This window comes from Rhinolophus hipposideros, assembly GCF_964194185.1.
Source record: "Rhinolophus hipposideros genome assembly, chromosome: 15".
NCBI lineage: Eukaryota > Metazoa > Chordata > Mammalia > Chiroptera > Rhinolophidae > Rhinolophus > Rhinolophus hipposideros.
In genome coordinates, this window is record NC_138061.1 from 22,133,344 (window position 1) to 22,157,234 (window position 23,891).

The 23,891-nt window shown below is 41.3% G+C and overlaps 1 protein-coding gene across 4 annotated transcripts in view; it reads right to left on the reverse strand.

Annotated features, from left to right (window-relative positions):
• The window catches only part of CNNM2 (cyclin and CBS domain divalent metal cation transport mediator 2), a 134,787-nt gene extending 111,659 nt beyond the window's left edge, over nucleotides 1-23,128 (reverse strand). For 2 of the 4 annotated variants that reach the window (XR_013994996.1, XR_013994997.1), the window contains exon 1: nucleotides 21,301-23,053. Coding sequence is in view for 2 of the 4 variants with exons in the window: in XM_081074600.1 (XP_080930726.1) it covers nucleotides 21,301-22,921 (1,621 nt within the window). In the remaining 2 variants the exon portion in view is untranslated. Of the gene's footprint in view, nucleotides 1-21,300 lie in introns of all 4 variants that reach the window. The other 2 variants (XM_081074600.1, XM_081074601.1) reach the window with 2 other exon arrangements.
• Between the last annotated feature and the right edge of the window lie 763 nt (nucleotides 23,129-23,891).

Here is a 23,891-nt window from a genome sequence, read left to right on the forward strand (position 1 = left end):
GTAATCCAGCTACGTGTACAGAAGATGTCATTCAACCATCCACTGATACTATCTGAATAGGAACAGGAACAAATCACAATAGTCATGGGCTGAGTTAAGAGCAGTCTGACTGATTGGTCCTCACGCATGAACCTTAGCTGTGTACTGACAGTTGGGCCATTCTAAAAGAATTAATTCTGGGCTTGGACAATGGAAGGTGGAGGGGTGAACGATTGTGAACAAACTTTTGTGGCGACAAGAAATGCAGAAAGATATTTGGGCTCACCTACCGGAGCCCAGGCAGCTCTGGCACTGTATTCCGTGTCCCTGCCCAGAAGGCATCTACCCCTCCAGGTAATCGGGAAGCAGATGCTTTGCAAAAAACATGCGCTTCAGCATCTGCCCCGCCATGTGGATGCTGCATATTGGTTACATTGGAAAAGTGGGCATCACAGTGCCCAGGGGAGGATGGCGCATAGCCAAAGAGGAGGTGCTGGAGCTTCAATTGAAGGCAGCAGCCCTGGAGTCAGCAAAGGCCTTGGTTCAGTCTTCTACTCACAAAGTGCCCAACCAGTAAGGGACTGGCAAACTGACCATGTAGGCCCCCTTCTCTTGAACAAGGACTCCAAATATGCTCTGGTATGTCGACACCACCTCTGGTTTAACTCCAGCTTTCCCGTGTTGGCAGGCTAATCAGGCTGCTGCCATATAGGGACTAAACAAGTACTATACGAGGTCTGACAATTAAGTGCGTGAACTTGCCACATGCGCTTACACTGGCAGCACTGTGCAAACAGCTCTGTGAGGTTTCATAACCTTGGTACGTCGGTGTCTCACAGCTGTGTGCGTGTCAATGTGTGGCGGTGTCTTGTTGAGCGGCGTTCATTATTGTTGCGGGTTTTTGTGTGCCATCGCGAGACTGTCTGAGCTTGAATTGGAGCAACGAACAAACATTACATTTCTTGTTAAACTTGGCAAGAGTGGAAGTGAAATCAGGGACATGTTAGTCCAAGTTTATGGGGATAATGCCATGAAGAAAACAGCAGTGTACAAATGGATTAAACGTTTTTCTGAGGAGAGAGAACACATCACTGATGAAGAGATGGGGGCCAGTAACGAGCAGAACTGATGTACACATTGTAAAAATTCATCAAATTGTGCGTCAAAATTGTTGGCTGACTGGGAGAAGCATAGCAGACCAAGCAAACATCAACAGAGAAACAGTTAGGAAAACCTTAACTGAAAATCTTGGCATGAGAAAAGGGTGTACAAAAATGGTCCTGAAGGAGCTCTTGTATCACGACAATGCACCAGCTCACACGGCACTGTCTGTGAGGGAGTTTTTAGCCAGTAAACAAATAACTGTAGTGGAACACCCTCCTACTCACCTGATCTGGACCCCAGTGACTTCTTTCTTTACCCGAAGATAAAGGAAATATTGAAAGGAAGACATCTGGATGACATTCAGGACATCAAGGGTAATACAACGACAGCTCTGATGGCCATTCCAGAAAGAGTTCCAAAACTGCTTTGAAGGGTGAACTAGGTGCTGGCATCGGTGCATAGATTCCCAAAGGGAGTACTTCGAAAGTGACCATAGTGACATTCAGCAATGAGGTATGTAGCACTTTTTCTAGGATGAGTTTGTGAACTTAATTGTCAGACTTCATATATTGGTACCCCCACAGAACAGACAGTAAATGGGGGGGGGGTCCCATTTCAAAGGACATGATATACAAAAATGGGCAAAAGCACACAATATTAAATGGAGGTTCCACCTCCCCTATATAACCCACAAGCAGCTGGGCTGATAGAGAAAAAAAGTGTCCTAAGCAACAGACCTCGGCCACGTGAACAAAGGTGATTTCCCAAACGTTAATACATTTAAGTGACCAACCTGTGGGGCCTACTGCCCCCTACGCCAGATTAGGAACTCAGACTAAGGAACCCAACATGGTAAAGATGGAAAACAAAGGACACATCAGTAATCCTGGTGCTTGCTATTTTAATAAAGGCACCAAGGCCTACTATCCCCGGAACAAGGATCATTTTCTGGAATCTGCAATGGGACAATCTGCCAGAATGGGTCAGTTACTTCATGACCCGAGGTGGCGAGGAACTGCTCAGTCTCCAATGGGACCTTGTCATCCTAATGCAGTTGGGACTCATGGTGATGCTATACGTGGACCAGCACACACACCAGCAAAAGAGGGGAGAAGCTAGGAGTCCTGGTCTGGCATATTCTGCCCCCTATTCACCTCCTCCTGCTGAAAACCACCTCCCCTAGCCAACATGGTTTACACAGCCTGACCAGATTCCCAAGGCCACAGCTACATTCCTATCCAAAGATCAGGCTCTGAGGAGAACACCTCCCAATTGAAGTCCCCCCTAAATATTTGTCTTTCTGACTAGACTTCTGCTGTGCTATCCAATTACAGGGGGGTACCTGTGCCATCATCCAAACTGAATGTTGTGGGGTTTTTTATGCCAGATGTAACTGCTAATATTTCCTCTTTGTTAGTACATGTGAAAGCTCAAGTAAACACCCTAAGTGATCCAACAACCCCAAGTCTAGGCAACCTCTTAACACAATGGGTCTCTTAGCATACTGGTTCGGGTCCTGGGGAACATGGTGGGAAAAAATTGTTACTGATACTTGGATTGTTTCTTTTAATCTGTCTTTTTGTCTTTCATGTGTATATATTGCTGCTGTGGTCTGTGTCTCCAAGGTACTCAACTGGCTACCACACGTTTCCTCCCTGTTAATGAAGCCCCTCACTGACCACTCAGGACTCCTTGCGGAAGAGGGGGGAGGGTGCATGAGATTGTGAGAGCCAGTCATGAGGGGTAGAGTGTGGAGGAAAGACTATTTCATGATGTGACCGCTGCCTGACCTTCCTAAACATCCCCTCAGACTGTCTGATCGACCCCTCCGCTATGCACCACGTGCTGGCTTATGCTGGTTCCTGGAACAGGCAGTTGCCCTGCCCTGGTCAAGCAGGTATGGCATTTTCCCCTTCTCTGGGGCGGTCCACGCCCCAGTACCCCCATCCATGCTGCCCTGTCCTATACATTCCCCGGGCACCTGCCACGTGACACAGGGGATATCTGTGGAATCTCACTACCACCCAAGATGAGCCTCGTATGTAAGTTCCGTTAATAAACTCTTGACATAATGATGGAGTTCTGTTAGTCTCTTCCTATGATCTCTCTTCCTTAGTTTCTTCCTTAGTCTCTTCCTACGGCCCTGGGAAATTGTACATAACAGGACTGTTTTCAACTGAACAGTTGGGATGGAGCGTGTTCCCGCATCAGAAGGTAGTAATGAGTAAAATGACATCTAGTGATGCTGACAGAGCAATGGTCATTGTCAGATATGTTGCCTAAATTTAGATTTAATGCACAGGGGCTGAACATTTCAGTTGGCGTGGTGTCAGTCAGAGGATAACCTAAGATTTCCAAACTGAAGGTTCTACTCCTAAAAAGATGAAGCACCATGAAAGAGAGAACAGCAGGTTTGAGATCAAACACCTAACTTCCCAGGCCTACTTCTGCTTACTTATCATAAGACCTGTGACTCTTCAGAGATAATACCCATATTTTGCCTCTTTCTGCGTATCAGTGAAAAGGAATTTGGTCAAGTCCTGTCATTTTCAGCACCGTGACAATCAGTCCACCTCTCTCCGTCCCAACCTTTTCCTTAAATCATCATCTCTCACCAGACTTCTGCAATTAGCCCCAAATGCCAGCCTCTCCGCATCCTTTCTCACTCCTCTCCAACAAATTTTCCACACAGAAGACAATTCTTTTCAAAATGCAACTCTAATCATGTCTGACTCATATAACCCCAATATTTCAAAGGTACATTACTGCTCTTAGAAGAAATGGTAGAAGCCCTAGTATGGCCTGTAACGAGTTCACTGGTATAGTCCCTGCTTATTTCTCCAGTTGCATTTTGTGTTATGCCCTACCTGCCAACACACACAAACTCTGTGTTCCACGCACACTAATCTTCTTTCAGTTCCCTGAGTACAATATTACCTCCCACCTATCATTTCTCTCTGTAATATTCTCTTTTCCACCCCCAAATTTCCCCTAGTTGACACCTCCATTATCTGTTAGATCTCAACTCACTCAAAAGTACCTTCCTTCCCTCACCTCTCACCTGCCGATATTCTCTCACAGTACCAAGCTCATTTCCTCCAGAGCACGTCCCGTAATGGCAAGATTATGTGTGTCGTTAATTTGATTTATGTCCATCTCCCCCACCAAACTGTCAGCTCCCAGAGGATAGCAACAGTTTTACTCAAAAAAGAAACACAGTATATGCTTTAAAAAAGAAATGATCTTTTGAAACTTGGTAATGGAAAATTATGAGATCGGTATTTTCACCTGTGTTTTTTCAGTGTTTTTATATAGTTCTTCTTTATAAGTATTCCCAAATATTTTTAAAATACTAGCCAGTATCTAAAATCATCATACTCTGGTTTCTCTTCAGATAAATCTTTCGCCTTTTACTAAAATCATCACTATGTGAAACACTGGAAGACTAATACATTTTTCTAAAACATAGAAACACAGGCATTCCACATCAAAAGGTTTTTGCCTGCCTGAACTTATTCACAGCTTTAAAACACTGTGAAACATGGCTATTAAATATAAAACTGAACTTTTATAGGTTTATTTTAAAACCCCGGAAACTGTAAAAGGATTATAGCACCTATGAAGCAGTAAGAAAAGGCTTAAAATGTATGCCGGAGAAGGGATTACAAAACATATGACTAGGGAATTTATGGCAACCAGGTTAGTAACTATAAACTTGTTCAGAGCAAGCCAGCACTTATAAGAAAAAAATCAGTCATTTAATGGTTCATATATCCTATCTTACCAACATTTACTGTGAGCAGAGAGTCCTGATATTTGGTGAAGAGTTATTCAAAATATAAGCAGAAGTGTATTTAAACAAAAAATGGACACTAATATATTAAAAATGCATGTTTTAGTTCTTTCTCAGAACATAATATTGTTTTTGCCAAGTTGGTACCTTATGTTAGTGTGTTGCAGAATTTTCTCCTTATCTGAAAAGTAAACAGCTGGAAAATAAGTACCATGTTGAAATCCCCAGACCTTTCTCAATGGTGCTTAAAGTCCTATCCCAGATATAAATCAAAGTAGTTAAGTCACTCTTTCAGGCTACAGAAGACACTACAAATTCAGAATTGAAGCAAAAATACGTCATAGGGTTTCAGTTATTAATATACTTCCCTGAGGCTTAACCTATCTAAATGAGGAGTGAAGAATTTGAGCTCAGAGGGGTTGCACAAGCTCAAATTGTACAACCACTTTAAAAACAAAAACCTCGTTGAAACAACAGCTACCACAGGTGCTTTAAAAGGTCCTGCATGGTAGAAACTGCCCCCAATAAGAGACATTTCTGACAATACAGATGTTCCATTAGTATCAATAAATGTACGCTAGGTATCTCTAACAGCAAAATGGAAAAGACTCCGGATAGAATCAATATGTACAAAGAACAATCTATGTGTACACTATAAATAGGGCAAAAAATCCTAAAAGCCAGTCAAATCAACTGCTCAAAGTCTCCCCAAACACAACTCTTCTGATTCTCTGCCTTTCCCAATATTGTTCCCTCCAACTGAAAAGCTCTGACGCTTCCCTCAGCCTTTGGCCTCCTTTGAGACCGCCCTAAAAACAACCCCATTTTCTCATTGCTAAAGCACTTCATAATATTCCCTACAGCACCAATTAACTCATTCTTTTTTATAACTGCAGTCAGGACTTCTCCCCTATGCTGCCTGACAACCTGGATAACATAAAGTCGCTTTCCATATTCCACACTGCCTTGCACATTATACATCAAATATTTATGGAAACTGTCAGAACTTGAGGGACTTGGAGGTCTGAGCTGCAACCATGTCTCTATGGTAAAGCAATCAATGACCTCAGAGGTGAAATGGCTTCACTATACACTGGTTGCGTTCTCTAAGTGGCAAGACCAGAGATGAACTAAACAAAATTCCTGGCCTCGATAATCACACAGTCCAATAGAGGGGAATACAACTGTAAACAACAATTACCAAAAGGAAAGAAGATCCCCACAGTGATATATGAAGGTATGAACAGAATACTGTAACAACAAAAGACGGCACTTAACTCAGCCTAAAGGTAGGGAGGTAAAGCCCTCCTCTGCAGAACACAACTCAGCTCATGTAATAATCAAAAAAAGAAGGGAAGTAGAGGAAAGATTCCAAGACATTGATCTTAGAAATGATTGTTTTTGGAATTAACACCAGAAGTACAGGCAAGAAAAGCAAAAATAAACAAGTAGAACATCAAACTAAAAAGTTTCTGCACAGCAAACAATCAACAAAATGATAAGGCAACCTATGGAATGGGAAAAAAATGTTTCCAAACCATATATCTGGTAAGGGGTTAATATCCAAAATATATAAAGAACTCATACAACCCAATAGGAAAAAAAAGATAACTCAATTTTTAAAATGTGCAAAGGACGTTAATAGACAGACATACAAATGGCCAACAGGTGAAGGAAAAGACACCCAGTGTCACTAATCATCAGGGAAATTCAAATCAAAACCATGAGATAGCACCTCACACCTGTTAGGACGGCTATTATCAAAAAGTCAAAAGATAACAAGTGTTGGTGAAGAGGTGGAGAGAAGAAAACCCTTGTGCACAGTTAGTGGGAATGTACACTGGTACTGTCATTATAGAAATCATTATGGAAGTTCCTCAAAAAATTAAAAATAGAACTATCATATGATCCAGCCATCTCACTTCCGGGTATATATCCAAAGGACATAAAATCGCTATCTTGCCCATGTTCATTGCATCATTTTTCACAGTAGTGAAAATATGGAAACAACCTAACTGTCCATCAACAGTTGAATAAAGAAAATGTTACACACACGCAATGGAATATTATTCAGTCTTTAAAAAGAAGAAAATCCTGCCTTGTGCAACAACATGGATGAACCCAGAGGACATTATGTAAGTGACATAAGCCAGACACAGAAAAACAAAGATCGCATGACCTCACTTATTTGTGGAATCTAAAAAAATTGTTTAAGTTGTGAAACTCATAGTAACAAAGTAAAATGGTGGTTACCAGAGGCTGGGGGTGATGGAGGAAAAAAGGAGAGATGTTGATCAGAGGGTACAAGCTTTCAGTTATCAGGAAGTTCTGGAGACCCAATGTACAGTTTAGTTAATAAAAATACTGTATTGTATATTGAAAAAGAGCATGGAAGGGAGAGATAAGGACAAAATCTTGGGGAATGCTCAATTAAAAATGGAAGGAAGAAATGAAGAACAGGAAACAGCAAAATCAAGACTATACTGCACCGTGCAACAAGAGCCCAGCTACAAAGACTAGGGGTCCTCACCTTAGTGCCCAAAGCAGCAACGGAGTCAAGGAAGCTAGGAAGGGCGACAACCCAGCTGTGGATTTGGCGAGCAGGGAAGTCATTGGTTGTAACGTTGAAGCCAGACTGGAGAGGACTACAGATGAAGCCAGGGACGAGGAAAGAAGTCCGCAAATACCTATGCCTTAAGAAATCTTGCAGTAAAAGGAGAAAGGGAAAGGAGACAGGTCATGATTCCCTAAGACATAGAACTCTGCCAGAAATGCCTACATTAGCCTCTGAACAAGCAGTGAGGTTAAGTAAGCCTTAAGGAAGTACTTACAACATTCAACCTAGTTGGGAGCCTCAAAACAATGCTGTGGGTTACAGGAATACGGGAAAGATTCTATCTACACCATGTACACGCATAAAGAGGCAGCAAATCACATTTGCTATTAATAGCTGGTTTGGAAAATGGCCTTACGAGGTCACAAAGAAAGTAATACCTGGAAGAAAGAAAAAAAAACAGTAGGTGTGAAAGAAAAATGATGCTTAGAGAAATTAAAAATCTTGTATCATAAAATTATACACTTTTAAAAAAAGTAAGTAAGTAATACCTGTAGTAATAACTACTGGTTTGTTGGATTTTAGCTAATGTGAGCTAAACCAGCTTAAGTCAATACAGGTTCCTTTTTTGTTTGTTTTAGTCTCACTATGAGACTATTAGAGACTCTCCTCAAACATCCAGAGATGTTTGGTTGTCCATTCATATTTAAGAAGTTTATGCTTAAATGCTGGCTGGAAGTTCTGTATCAACTGATGAGCTTCACTATAAGGTAGCCATGCAAAACTTTTATGTATCTTTAAATATCAAGGAACTGAGTAAATCATAATTTGACTGTCTGCTATGCATGGGACTATTTAAGAGCAATACTGTTTGTAATTAAAGCAAACATCAATTTATCTTCCTAAAATGCTTCGTTTTCTCGCAAAGTTGGGTAAAAGGAGTAGAGGCAAAATCCACTGTCATTATTTCATGTCATTTAAGAACAGAATGTAGGAAGATGCCTAACTGACAGCTAACTTATCCTATAAATGAGGGTAGTTTCTATATATATTCTGGGGGGGAAAAAGAAAATCACATCTTCGTATCTGAGATAAATGATGTATAATAGATGTACAATTTTATAGAAAGATAGTTGAAATAAAGAAATGCCTGATACTCATCAAAGTTAAAGTGCTTTGTTTTGTTTTGTTTTTTATTTTAGCAAAACGTGTAAGTCTGAAAACCACTGAGCTTCAAGCATAGGTGGTTCCCAAACATTCCTTTTACTTTTTAGTCTCTTTTTAGTAATCACTGCTAGATTTACAGTGATGATTTCTGTAGATAAAATGAAGCATCAGTTTCCAGAATCTCAATGTCTGCAAGTGAGATGTACCTCAGAATTACAGCTTTATGCTGAAAATACAAATCTAGCTAAAACTCAACGGCTCCACCAATCTTTTACATTGTGAGGCCAGTCAGGTAAGTAGTAACCAGCTTCATTCCAGGCAGCCCAGACACAAATCTAAACAAACTGGATTTTGTCACCTAATAACATATTTTTTTAAAAATCAAAAACCTAAATTCCTTTTTTCACACACAAAATTAATTTTACTAAGCTGTTGTACACACACGTGCCCACACACACATACGTATATACACTGTAGGAGCTTTAAAATGCAAGTCATCTTTCACCCCAAACACTAAGGATTCCAACAAGGAATAAAAATGACACAAATGAAAATGGGGAAAAAAAAGACACAAATGACAGCATGGCTGCACTGTGACAAAATATTCTGTATTTTCTAAGAAAAAAAGAATGCATTTCACCTAAATACACTAAAATTTCACTTAAATACCTAAGTCAGTGATTCAAGTTACAAAATTTACACTTTTAATAACATTTTAATGGATTCTCCCCAAACATTACAAAGCACATGATTAAAAAAAATAAAAAAAACTCAAAGCAACATAGAAAAAACATACTTCCTCCCCTAAAACCTACCATCAACAGGTGGTTATTTGGTCCGGACCGGTGGCTCAGGTGGTTGGAGCTCCATGCTCCTAACTCCAAAGGCTGCCAGTTCGATTCCCACATGGGCCAGTGGGCTCTCAACCACAAGGTTGCCAGTTCAACTCCTCAAGTCCCGCAAGGGACGGTGGGCTGTGCCCCCTGCAACTAGACCTGGAGCTGAGCTGCGCCTTCCACAATTAAGACTGAAAGGACAACAACTTAAAGCTGAACAGCACCCTCCACAACTAAGATTGACACACTGTTCCCCCAGTAAAGTCCTGTTCCCCTTCCCCAATAAAAAAGAATTAAAAAATAAAATAAAAATAAAAATAAAGTAAAAAAAGAGGTGGTTATTATTAGTTAACATTTAGGTAAATGTTCTTCTAGTCTTTGCAGTCAATATATGTATCCAGGAACAAGGAAATAAAAATGTTAAAGACAAAATCTAAGCAGATGGCCCATACAATATCATTATAATAATATTTTACCTAATTGACTTGCTTCTAGCAGAATTTCAACCCCCACCCCAACCAATCCCATGTCCCTAAAGTACAACCACTGAAGCAAGAAAAAATATCTCTGGTCTGTAATCACCTCTACAAAGACCAAATTATTCCCTGCCACACCTTAAATCAAGGAGGTACACTGGTAACTAAAGAAAACAAATCTTGGAGGAGACAAGAGAGCATGCTGTCTTGTTCTAGCTGTTTTTAACATTACCTTTTAATACCTGCTCAAATATTTCCATCTCTTGCATGATTCTCAGGACTGCCTAAGCCCCAAATGCTATTCTGCAGAGGCTCCAAGTTGAGTCAGCACTTTATTTTTATGATTGCAGATGGGTAAATGGAAAAACTGAGGCTTTGCACAATCCCATAAAGATCAGATGATGCCCTCAGTCTGTCTTTGCTAGCATAGGAAAACATTCTCCCTCTCAGATTACCAACCCTCCACACCCACCATGCATACATGCGCATGCGCGCGCACGCACACACACACGAGTTTCATTTTGTCTCTTCTGGTTACCTGGTACTCAAAAACCTCAAGGATTATACTTATGAAATGCACAGTGACTAAAAGTCAGGGGTTTTTTGTAGTCTCTATAAAAATGACGCAAGGAAAACCATTAGTAAAAAGGCCTGGAGAAGAAAGGCACTACAAAACCATTTAGAGATTAAGCAAACACAGTCTTTTCTGTGCTCATCTCCTAGCCCAAATCCCAAATCTGATACAAATTCATTTTAAATACTAGCTAGAAACAGATTAAATTTTTTTTTAGAAACTTTTTTTATTGGGGAAGGGGAACAGGACTTAATTGGGGTACAGTGTGTACTTCCAGGACTTTTTTCCAAGTCAAGTTGTTGTCCTTTCAATCTTAGTTGTGGAAGGTGCCATTCAACTTCAAGTTGTTGTCCTTTCAGTCTTAGTTGTGGAGGGTGCAGCTCAGCTCCAGATCCAGTTGCCGTTGCTAGTTGCAGGGGGCGCAGCCCACCATCCCTTGTGGGAGTTGAACAGGTAACCCTGTGGTTGAGAGGACCGCTTCAACCAACTGAGCCATCCGGGAGGCAGCTCAGTTCAAGGTGCCATATTCAATCTTAGTTGCAGGGGGCACAGCCCACTATCCCTTGCGGGACTTGAGGAATTGAACTGGCAACCTTGTGGCTGAGAGCCCACTGGCCCATGTGGGAATCGAACCAGCAGCCTTCGGAGTTAGGAGCACGGAGCTCCAACCGCCTGAGCCACCAGGCCGGCCCGAAACAGATTAAATTTTAAACTCCCACTTTCAACCAACTATATTTTTGGTCTCTTTGACACATTTCATACAGCCTATTTCTTTTTCTTCCTATATCTAATCTGAGATAGAATTTACTCTTTCTTATCCAATTTCACCCCAAAATGACACTGTCAATAACCAATAGTGGGGTGCTTCACTCCACATGACTGTGGCAAGTAAAAATGCCTAAATTTTTTTAAAGAAAAATAAAATCCACTACAATCAAATGAAACAAACATAAAATAACCCCCTAAAAAAAAAAACCTCATGTTTTTAAAAAGCACTTTTCTATTTTAAGAACCACTTGTTACCTAAAAAATGAGTTCAGCAAAGTTGCAGGATATAAGATCAATATACAAAAATCCATTATATTTTTATATACTAGCAATGAACAATCTGAAAATGACACTAACAATTTTATTTATATAGCATCAAAAATAACTTTATTCCTAAGTATTTTATTTAACAAAAAATTGCAAATACACTGAAAACTAAAAAACACTGTTGAAGGAAATTAAAGAAGACCTAAATAAATGGAAAGATAACCCATGTTCATGGATAAAAGATTGTATATTGTTAAAACTGCAAAACTCCCCAAATTGATCTACAGATTCAGTTCAATCTCTATCAAAGTTCCGAACGCAAGTTCCGAACGCTTTTTTTTGCAGAAATAGACAGATGATCCATGAAAAATTCATATGGAAATGCAAGGGATTCTGACAACCAAAACTACCATGAAAAAGAAGAACAAAATAGGAGAATTCATACTTCACAATTCAAAATTTACTACAAAGCTACAAGAGCCACAAACAGTGTGATACTGGCATAAAGAAGACATACAGATTGGGCCAGCCTGGAGGCTCAAGCAGCTAGAGCTCCATGCTTCTAACTCCGAAAGCTGCAGGTTCGATTCCCACATGGGCCAGTGGGCTCTCAACCACAAGGTTGCCGGTTCAACTCCTCGAGTCCCTCAAGGGATGATGGGCAGCGCCCCTTGCAACTAAGATTGAACACGGCACCTTGAGCTGAGCTGCAGCTGAGCTCCCGGATGGCTCCGTTGGTTGGAATGCGTCCTCTCAACCACAATGTTGCCGGTTCGACTCCTGCAAGGGATGGTGGGCTGTGCCCCCTGCAACTAGAAAACGGCAACTGCACCTGGAGCTGAGCTGCACCCTCCACAACTAAGACTGAAAGGACAACAACTTGACTTGGAAAAAAGGCCTGGAAGCGCACACTGTTCCCCAATGAAGTCCTGTTCCCCTCACCCAACAAAATCTTTAAAAAAAAAAAAAAAAAAAAAAGACATACAGATCAGTGGAACAGAATTGAGAGTCCAGAAATAAACCTTCACATTTATGGCAATTGAGTTGTGACAAGGATTCTAAGACAATTCAATGGGGAAAAAATAGTCTTTTCAGCAAATGGTGCTGGAACAACCTGATATCCAGATACAAATGGATGAAGCTGGACCCCTACCTCACACCACATACAAAAATTAAGTCAAAATTGATTAAAGGCTTAGATGAAAGCACTAAAATTATAAGTCTTAGCAGAAAACTTAAGCATAAATCTTTGGGACCCTGAATTAGGCAATGGTTTCTTAGATATGACTATAAATACAAAGCAACAAAAGAAAATTTGATAAACTGGACTTCATCAAAATCAAGAACTATTCTGCTCCAAAGGTTACTAACAAAAAAGTAAAAAGACAACTCACAGAATGAGAAAAAATATTGGTAAACCATGTATCTGATAAGGGACTAGTATCCAGAATACATAAAGAACCCTTACAATTCAATAATAAAAAGACAAATAACCCATTTAAATAGTGGGCAAAGGATCTAAATAGATTTTTCTCCAAAGAAGATACACAAATGGCCAATAAGGACATGAAGAATACTCAACATCATTAGTCACTAGGGAAATGCAAATCAAATGACAATGAAATACCACTTCACACCTACTAGGGCAACTATAATTGAAAAAAAAAAAAAACACTAACAAGAGTTGATGAGGATATGGAGAAATTGGAACCCTTATACACTGTTGGTGGGAATGTAAAATAGTGCAACCACCTTGGAAAACAGCTTTGCAGTTTCCCAAAAGTTAAATGTAGAATTATCATATGACCCAGCAATTCTACTCCTAGGTATATACCCAAGAGAACTGAAAACATATGTCCACCCAAAAACATGTACACCAATATTCATAGCAACATTACTTATAATGGCCAAAAAGTAGAAACACCCTAAATGTCAATCAACTGATAAATCGATAAACAAAATGTGGTATATTCCTAAAATGGAATATTATTTGACCATAAAATGGAATGAAATACTGATACATGCTACAACATGGATGAACCTAGAATACATTACAGTAAGTTAAAGAAGCCAGATACAAAAGGCCACATTGTATATGATTTCATTTATATGAAATGTCCAAAACAGGCAAATCCATAGAGACAGAAAGTGGATTTATGCTTTCTAGGAACTGTGGGTAATGGGGAATAGAGAATGGCTGCTAACGGATACGGGGCTTTTTTTTGGAATGATGAAAATGTTCTGGAAGAGCCAGTCATGGTCGCACAACCTGGTGAATATACTGAATACCCACCACCAAGTTGGTCACTTTAAAAGGGTGAATATTATGATATGTGAATTAGACATCAATTCTTAAATATTTCAAAAGAAACATTTGTTTCAGCAATAAAATGTTCCTAAGGAGAAATGGAATATGTGTTCCCTAAATATGACCAAAGGTTACTTTTCACAACATTAGGACTCAGCATGTTCTCAGCAGATCTCCGTTTTTTTCCAGGTAAGTTACTGTACGAAATTAACAAAGTGATTCTTGCAAAGACTGGTTATGATCACCCTATCTTAACACAACTATTTTCACTTTTCCCAAGTTCCCTTTCAGTCTCTATACATGTATATTCTTACATGTCTATAATCCAATCCGTATAAATTTTCCCATTTTGGTATATAGCCTTCAAAAATTATCATTAAATAGTTATAATTAGTTAATATCCATAATTTTCTTAAGTCCTTCCCCTCTATCTTGAAATATTAAATATTTCTTTCCAATTTTTCACTATTTATAGAAAATATTCCTATATACATGCAAAATGAAAAGCCAACACTGCTCTTTTCTTCCCTTGAATTATATCACTGAATTAATATTTCCAGGGGAAAAAGATTACCAAACCAAAAGGTAGGACATTTTTATGACTCCTGGTTGCCTTCCAAAAGTATTACAAATTTACATGGCTAAAAGCAACAAAAAGTTGCTATATTAGACATTACCATTTTTTATGCTTTTGATGTAATCAGTGTTAAAAGATTTCATCAGAGTAATCTGAGATCTTCATTTAGTTTTCAAACTATTCAAGGGCATGAGCTTGCTCTATTTCTTTTAAACTTTGTTGTCCTTTTCAGTCACTTATAGTTAAGGAGAATGAAGAATTTTTTTAAACAGCATTCTTGCCCTAAGGAGGGTAGAACATAGAATCGATTGTTGTTTTCCTTAAAAATATACATGCCTGTGGCCATTTTGTCAAGTAATAGCAATAGCTATAAAAGTATGAGAGCCTAGAATTCAATCACAACAAAAGGGGGGGGAAAACCTAAAATAATTAGCCACTTTCAAGTTTTCAACATCCCCAACAAGTATGAGCACCCATGGCCCAAGGTGTCTCTCTTGACTAGCAGTCTCTAGAAAGACCAAGAACAATGAAGAGCCTATAGAATCATGGTGATAAAAATAATGGTGAACTAGGCACTAAAGTGCCAGGTACTGTTAGAAGCATTTTTACATTCATTATCACATTAATTTGAACTAAGTACCCGACAAGTTAAAAAATACCCCATTTTACTGGGGGGAAAAACTGAGGCTTAAAGAGGGTAAGCTACTTCTCCAAAGTAGATCCAGAAAGGGTCCATTTTTCTTAATCTGCATTAGCAAGTGGCATCCTCACAGGATGTGAATTCAAAGAGAACTATTCCCACCTAGGTCTGACAACAAGGGGGCCGCTAAATATGAAGAAATCACTACAGCACAACTTATGGTCAATGGTAGCACTAGTGTAAAATAGGGGGAGGGTCACACCCCCATTATCTCCATTAACCCCTACACCAGCCTAATAAACATATCATCTACAGAGGGCTTGTTATTGGTCCCTTAGCTCTGCCTTCTAAAGCCTGCCACCCTTCTAATCCCTCTAAACAAGACATTCTGGAGTTGCCAGTGTATGCGATGTTGAAAGAAAGAAATGCTTCTCATTGTCACTCCTTTTCTGTATTGGCAGGGTTTGCGGTTACTTGTTTGAGCATTCTGAGAAAAAGAAAATGAAAAGACAATACTAAAATAAATCATATTCAATCCTAGTCATCCATTTCCATGTATTAAGTTTAATAAACATTCTTTATATGCCAAGCAAATCTTATGGGAATTGTAGATTACTACCAATAAAATATATGCATTTAGAGGAAAGGGTCCTTTAGAAATATACTACTTTATACATAACTAAATATCTAATTACAGTCCAACGGTTTGTTCTTAAAAGTTTAACTAGTTCAAGACCAAATGAAACCATAAAATGTTATGCTGGCTCAGTCTATTTTGTGGGCTTTCCTGCTTAATGATATTTTAAATGTGTTTAGATTTGCTAATGCTAATGAAAATTAACTGGTCCCTCCTATTAATTTGGAATGTTTCAGAATTTAAATAATTCTGAGGCCCTTTGTGGGAGGGAGCAGGTGGTGTGTAATCCCCATAAAAACCAAGAAAAAAAAAAACAGAACAAAGTTCTTTCCTGTTTCGTCCAGATCACACTAAGTCAGAGGCGGTATTCAACTATGGTGTCTCCAGATCTAAAAGGCTATGCCTCAGACTTCTGTGATCCTATTAACACAAATAACCTCCAAAAATTAGACACGATTCTCTGTAAGAATTTAGCTTACATTATAAAAAACCTGGACCATAGATGCATGAATGGGACACATGCTTCAAATGCACTGATGAGTATTTCTATGGAAATTTTACAGACCAGTATGTAAACAAAAATTAAAAGAGCCAAGAAGCTGCATACCATAGCCCCAACGCCAATTTTCATTACTCTCAGCCAAAAATAAAACATGATTCAAGGATATCCAAAACAAGTTAACTCAAAAGAAATATCGGACATTTAACTACCTGAGGCTTCATGAACCCTAGATATTTCCTACAATACACTCCTAGGCTGACCTTAGCAGAGTAAAAAATTCAAAGTAAGCGAAAATAAAACAAGCTCACACATTCAGACTTATTTTCTATGTAACAAAATGCCTGTCAAAAGATGGCTTGAATCCAGGATATCAAAAATATGACATCAAAATCATGAGACAAAAATCAATGGCAAACCTGAATGTTTGCTTTTTCAGTGATGCAGATCATTTCAGTGATGCAGGTACCTTCATCTTGGGACCAGAAGACCTGCTTGTTGGAGTGGAAAGAGCTGCAGTCCAGGATCAGGGGCTTGGTTCCAGTCCTGTTGATGCTACTAGCCAGGTGGGTGGCCGTAAGGAAGCCACTTAACATTCTCTCCTTCTCAGGATTTACATCCTCATTTAAAGAGACTGACTAGACCACTGTTTCCTAAACTCACCTCATCATAAGAATTACTTCAGGGTGACTATTAACAATCTGGATTCTATGCCTCCTTCCCTAGAGATTCTGGAATGGAATGTTCAGGAAGTCTGTGAGTGAGGACCAGGACCTTACTCATAATAAGTGACTAAAGTAATTCTTATCATCTACATTTTTCAAACACTGGACTAGGTGATCCTCGAGCTGCCTGCCTTCCAGGTCTGATTCTACACTATCTGAATATTTCATAAGGATTATGTAAAACCACACACAATTATGAGAATTTAATGTTATTGTACAAAATTAATAAACATACAAGATCACAGAAACAAATACACCCATCCCCCAAACACAATTCATACTTTTAAATACCCATAAAACATCCTCCTAGATTCTGCGCAAGCGGAACACTTTATTTGGTGGGGAAAAAAATTCTTTATATTAAACTCTCAGCACATTAATATAGAAAGACTTGTGTTCTAGGAAGAGAGAATCGTATACCTATGTATACCTATATGTTTTAAGTGAAAACTATACATTGCATTCTTCCCTTAAAGAACAACATTATCTGGTGATTCTACCTGTTCCTAGCTAAAAAAAAAAAAAAAAGTCTAGAAAACAGCCTAAGTCCCTAGGCCCTATAAAACTGCAAGCTCTGCAATACTGGAATGCAATTGTTATATAGCTAAAATAAACAACACAAAGAACAATAACTGGTTACTAATTCTTCAAATTCAACCCCAGTGTAGGCAACTATGTGGCTAAGAGTCCCCAGTCTTTTGTTAAGAAGGTTTTATCAGGGAAATGGAAGTTTCTAGAATGCTTTCTGCACACAAAGGTAGCAATCTTTAATTTAGCTTTTTCTTCTGTTACACTATTTTGCTATACACAGTTTTTCTAAAATTCTCATAATTTTCTAGTGGGATTTACTTTTACCCTCTTTTTTAGATTTATAAGTAACTACAAAACTAGCAAAGAAAAAGAGAGAGCCTGATTGCATGGAGAGCAAAGGGGCAGAGCTGCAAAGGATGCTCATTAGCAACCGATTACAATACAGGGGGCTACAAAACAAAGTAAGTAAACTCAAGTTTAAAACACAAAACTGAGTTGAGTCACCCTTGCAGCACAAACAGATAAGACATCGCTACATACTTTAGCTATTAGGAAAACAGTGTAGAGTAGTCCACTAAAGTAGCACACCAGTACATTATAATGTTACCAAAAAATATGTTCAAAAGGAATCTTGATGCTTGACATGGAAATCCTGGAAATTGAATTCTTTAGATTTAGGATCACAGAGGCCAAAAAGGGATTTAACGGCAAAAGTAGGAACACCAACTGTATGCACAATTATCACGAAAGGACTGGGTTTAGAAGCCAGATATATGTTTAAATACATTTCTGGGTCTGTTGCCCAACACGCTCTGAGGCAATGTTTTGACCAAACCTCACATTCAATTATAATAGAAATGTAAAATCAGGACCCAGGGGGTCAGCATAATAGAGTGGTCAAGAGAGCAACGTTGGCTGTCGCACAGACCTGAGTTAAAACCCCATATCCACAAATTACTGTGTGACCTAAAACAAATCATTTCACGGAACCCTCGCTTTCCTTGTTTGTAAAATGGGGGTAATACTTCACTCAGCTATTAATGAAATTTAAACAAGGTGATTCATGTAAAGCATTCAGCCCTGTTCCTGGCAGAGTAAATAAGTAAGCAATAACAACAATAAGCTAACTGTAAAATTAGCATGATTACTATTTTCCAACCTCAAGTAAAGCTAAGTTTCCTGGTAGCCAGGCAAAAGTTCTAATTACTAGAAAGAAGGCATTCACACATACTTACATAAAGGTAGCTTATTATTTCTTTCCACTTTACAGTAATTTTCCCCCTCCTCAGTAAAGAATAAACTTAGACTAATGGATGTAGGGCTATATACAGGAAAGTCTTCAATGCTGACATTCTTAATTAGGAAGGGTAATTTTCAATGAGATCCGGATTAACCATCTACCCAGTTTTGGAGAGTTTTAGTTGGTATTGTTAGGAGAAAAGAAGAAAAAGCCTTCAAATCAACCCACACATCATTATTCAATAGAGAAAATAGGAAATTGACTGTTCTCATTATTTCATAATTGAATTAAAAAAAGAAGAAGAAATAAATCAAGTGAAATATTTTAATTCATACAGAACGAAGAACACAGTTGGTAGTAAGGTTAAAGTGACCAAACTCATCAAAAAAAAAAAAGATCAAGAAAAGGAAAGTGAAAAGTCAGTTATTCCCATAGTTTAAGTAACACCCATGAACTCTACCATTTTAAGATCATGGCTAAAATTGCAACTATCTTTGCCCCTCTTCCAAATGTGCCACTGGCTTGAACATACCTTTAACTTGTATTATATCTCCTTAACCAAATACATCATTCTGGTGAAGGACAAAAATAAAATCTTGTGCATTATGATTTTTCTAGAATTCATGGGAAAATATTCATAATTCAATAATTTAAGGGATACACGAAAAAAATACTGTGAGAGGTCATTTTGGGGGGAAAAAAGTTCCTCGTGAAAATAATCAAAGGAAAATTGTTCAAGGGCAACCAAAAACAAATTTCAAAATAATGCAAATTTTGAAGTTTTGAGTTAGGAGCAGGATTAATGAGTTGTAAGGTACAGAACAACCAAATTCTCAAAGAAAAAAGATACATAAGTGAATTAAGGCTTCAGCAGGGAGTAAACACTATCAATCCATCAGTAGGTGTGCAAAAAATCTGAATAATAAAAAAATAAATTATCTGTATCAATATTGGGAAATTTAGCAACAGAAAGATAAAGTATTTCAGAGGCATTTTCAAGCATTTCAAGGTATCTTTCTATATCACAGATATGACTGCAAAATGAAAGAAGAGACTGGTTCAATGCTCTAATTAACAACTTAGCAGAGAAAGAATAATGACACTGCTAAAAGAAGCTCTGTCACCTAGAGATAATGGACATTTTCTTTTTACTGTTTAAGAACCCAGAAGAATCTCCTTCGGCTTTTAAATGCAAATTACCAATCTCAGAAGCACATTCTGCTCTATTACTTCATCTGAAAATTACTGCAATGTGATCCTCTTCCAGAGAGGACCCCATTCAGGCAAGAAAACAGAATTAGGACAACCACACTCTCTGAGTATGTTCAGATCATCACATCCAGTGAGCTCTCACCCCCTACACATGGCCTTTTTCCGTGGAGAGACCACTATGGGTGATCAAAATTCTATTTGAAGAAGGGAAACTTAGGTTTTAGAACTATCAGGTCATTAAAGGTCATATGGATATTTTAATATGTGCACGGGCACAAGCACCACAGCAATTAAAAAACTCAGTATCCCTTAGTTTTCAAACAACACTAGCTATTTATTGGAAGCTTTTTTAAAAGGTGCAGAATTTCAGTAATAACAGTATGAGTTGTTATTTACCTGAACATTACAAGGTAAAACAAACAAAAAATACCACAATGCAAAAAAGGTGAGCACCCCAGACTCTGCACTTCTCTTCCCTGTTAAAACTCCCTGGAACAGGGAGCGCTGACTTGGAGATATACTGCAATTTAATGTACCAGGTGATCAAGGTTAAAAAGAACAGTTGTATGCCAGAAAGACTCGAGGAATAAATAAACCATAGAAAAGGGATTCATCCCACTGTTAAAGGTTCAAGCTTTGTGTCAAAACCACACTTGGTTTGGGAAATTTTATTTGTTGTCAGGCAAACATAAACAAATAGTGAAGAGAGCTAGACAAGATATAGCCTCATAAAAGGTTAACTTACCTCTAGTCTTTCCAAGTTGTACATTAATAAAGAAATTTAGTGTTTAAAAAAACCATCTTTTCTAGATAAGGCTAATCACATCCAAATGAGTGAATTTTTTGGTAATCTTGGCTTATCCCATTCCCCATCATCAAAGGCAGACCTCAATTTTCCCCACAGGCCACCAGGAACAGAAGCTATTGAAAATGCACTTCCAATCTCTGAAACGCCCGTGAATATTTAAAGAGGAGGAAAACGATTGTGTTGGGTTTAGACAAGCTATTAAAATGTTTTCCAAATGCCTGCGATTAGTACATGTCAACCAAATGGCATAGCCTGGCATTAGCCACCCCTCCTTTCATTTACCCACTCAGAAACCCTCAAGACCAGAGAGCCGGGAGAATATTGTGCACAGAAAATAGGAAGCCTGCTTTCTGGATATAGGAAAAAGCAAGTGATGGCAGTCATGTGCTTGTAAAGAACCTAGAAGCGTTTACTATCAATCCAACTCATGCCCAAAGCCACGCCACCCTTTCAACGTTGCAATTAAAAGAGAGGAGAAATTCGGTCAACTCGCCTTGGGGATGGGGGGGGGGGGAGAAGGTTGGTCTGAGGGTCGAGGACTCAAATAGGGAAGAGGATGGAGAAAGAGAAAGAGCAAGCCAATGAAAGATACCAAAATTTCCCACCTTTCTTAAATTCTTCCAGCATAGCGTCCAACTTGGTGTCATTGAAAACAAAGTGCAAGGGGTGGTTATAAAATTTAGTGATGGTTTTCAGGGGAGTACAGTCGTCTGGATCCACGAAGGCCAAGTCTTTCACAAAGAGGAGGTCCACGATGTTGGAGCGCTCCCCCTCGAATACTGGAATGCGGGTGTAGCCGCTCTCCATGATCTCCGACATGGTGTTGAAGTCCAGAATGGCTTCGCCGGTGATCATGAAGCAGTCTCGGAGGGGGGTCATCACGTCCTCCACGGTCTTGGTGCGGAGCTCCAGCGCCCCTTGGATGATGTTTAGCTCCTCCTTAACGAGGTCGTTGTAGGGGTCTGTGACCCGGAGCATCTCCAGCAGTTTTTCCCGGTTATAGACGGTGCCTATCTCCTGGCCCAGGACGCAGTCCAGAAGCTTGCTGACTGGGTAAGAAGCAGGAAAAGTCATCATCATGAAAAACTTGGTGAGGAAGATGGTGTTGGCCCCTACAGCCAGGCCGTGCCGGGAGCAGATGGCCTGGGGCACGATTTCCCCAAAGATGACGATGCCGATGGTGGAGACCACCACCGCCACGAGGCCTGAACCGGCGATGTCGTCGAGCAGGATAGTGAGCGTGGTGTTGACCAGCACGTTGCCCAGCAGCAGCGAGCACAGCAGGTAGTTGCCTTGCCTGCGCACGGGCTCGATGCGCTTGGCGTAGTTCTTCTCCTTCTCGGTGCCGCAGTTCTGCACGATACGCAGCTCCATCGGGTCCAGGGCCATGAGCCCCAGGTTGAGGCCGCTGAACATGCCCGACAGGCACAGGAGCAGCGAAATGAAGATCACCTGCAGCCAGAAGGGCAGCAGGAACTTCTTCTCCTCGCCCACGATCATCTTGGTGTCCTCGCCATCGTGGTAAATCCAGGTGGTCTCGGCCCACGGCGGTGGCGGGAGCCCGGCCACCCCGGAGCCACCTTTGCCCCCGACGGCGCCACCCGCGGACCCCGGGCCGCCGGCGCCCAAGGCTGGCGTGGACAGCGACGTGCACAGGTAATAGGACTTGCTCTTCTCCATCTTGCGCAGCGGTTTGATCTCGATCTCAATGATGCCCGATGTACGGCGGTTGAGAACGATATGGGGCAAGATGATGATATCTGATGTGCGGATGCCGCAGCGCTGGGGGCCGCTGTCCGGCTCTGGCGGCGCGGGGCCCCCCAGCCCGCGCTCGCTGGGACTGTGGCGCCGCCGCTCGTGCTCGGTGAAGGCGATGCGGGACCACGTCTCGTTGTTGATGTTCTGCCCATACACCCGCAGCTTGACCCGAGTCCGCTCGCTCACCCGCAGCGCCCCCCCTTCCATGAACGACACGTCGTTCGTGTCCTCCAGCCGCAACCCGATGATCACCGTCTCCTCGTTCTCGCCCGCCGCTACGCAGCCTCCCGCGCCGCAGCAGCAGCTCAGCAGTAGCAGCGGCAGCAGCCGCTCCGCCGCCGCCTGCAGGAGCCCCCGGCCGCGGGCGCTGAGGCTGCGGCGCGCCGCCATCTTCCAAGTGGGCAGTGCGGCGGCTGCCTGCCCGCCCGCCATCTTTACTTCGGGTTCACAAGCGCCACAGCCAATCATAGGGTGGCTGCTCCAGCTGCGGCTTCATCCTTCCCACCCGGCGGCGCGAGTGCAGGCACCGGCCCCTGGGAGAGATTGCAACTGAGCGTTCGCACCCAATGCTCAGCAGTCCGCCTCCCTGACTGACACTGACTCGGCCTGGTCCAGCTAAGGAACCTGGAGGCTCGCGGGAGGAGGGAGAGGGAGGGGAAAGCTCCAGCCGCTCCCGCGAGAGGCAGGCCGACCAGCCAATCATGAGCGGGAGCCCGCCCTCCCAGCCAGGGGGCTGGAATGGGGGCGTGGATGTGAGCGGCGCTGCTGACCAATGACAAGGTGAGTGGGTGGGGAGATGAGGGCCACGGTCCTCTTCAGCACGCCAAGTTTCCAACAGAAAGGCGCGTGACTCTTGTGTATGTGCGAGGGGAGGAGGAGTGGCCAGCCGGGGCCCGAGAGCCAGTCACAGATGAGAGCTGTACGAAAGTGGGCGGGGCCTCCTGTCGGGCTGCCAATGAAAAGGGGCCGCTGGCGGAGCCACGGCTCCTTGACGGGCTTTGGTAGTAGATCCTGGCGCCTTAGTTGCTAGGGTTGGTCTTACGTCCTGCGGCGCGAGGCAGCCGGTTTTCCCTCCACCGCTTTGCCTTGTCCTCAAGTGCTCAATGCTGATGCAGACAGGGCTGCGCTTTCCTGCCCCAGGAGCCCGAGAAGCCGACTAGGGACAGCTTAACATGCACATTAGCGTAAAAAGAAGCCCGAGCACTGGCCGCGCCCCACTCCTCTACTGGTGCGCGCCACTGCGCGGGAGATAAGTGGCAGGTGGTTGGCCCCCAACACCACGCGTACCGCTCTCCTGGAGCCTCCCGCTTCTCCTTAAGGGAGGCGCGCACTCTGCAGCTCGCGGTCTGATGGCGCCACCTGCTGACGGTGTGGGCGCTCTGCAACGCTTTCCAAGTCCACAGCAAACTCCAAAGGGTTTGCGGGAGGTGGTGAAGCG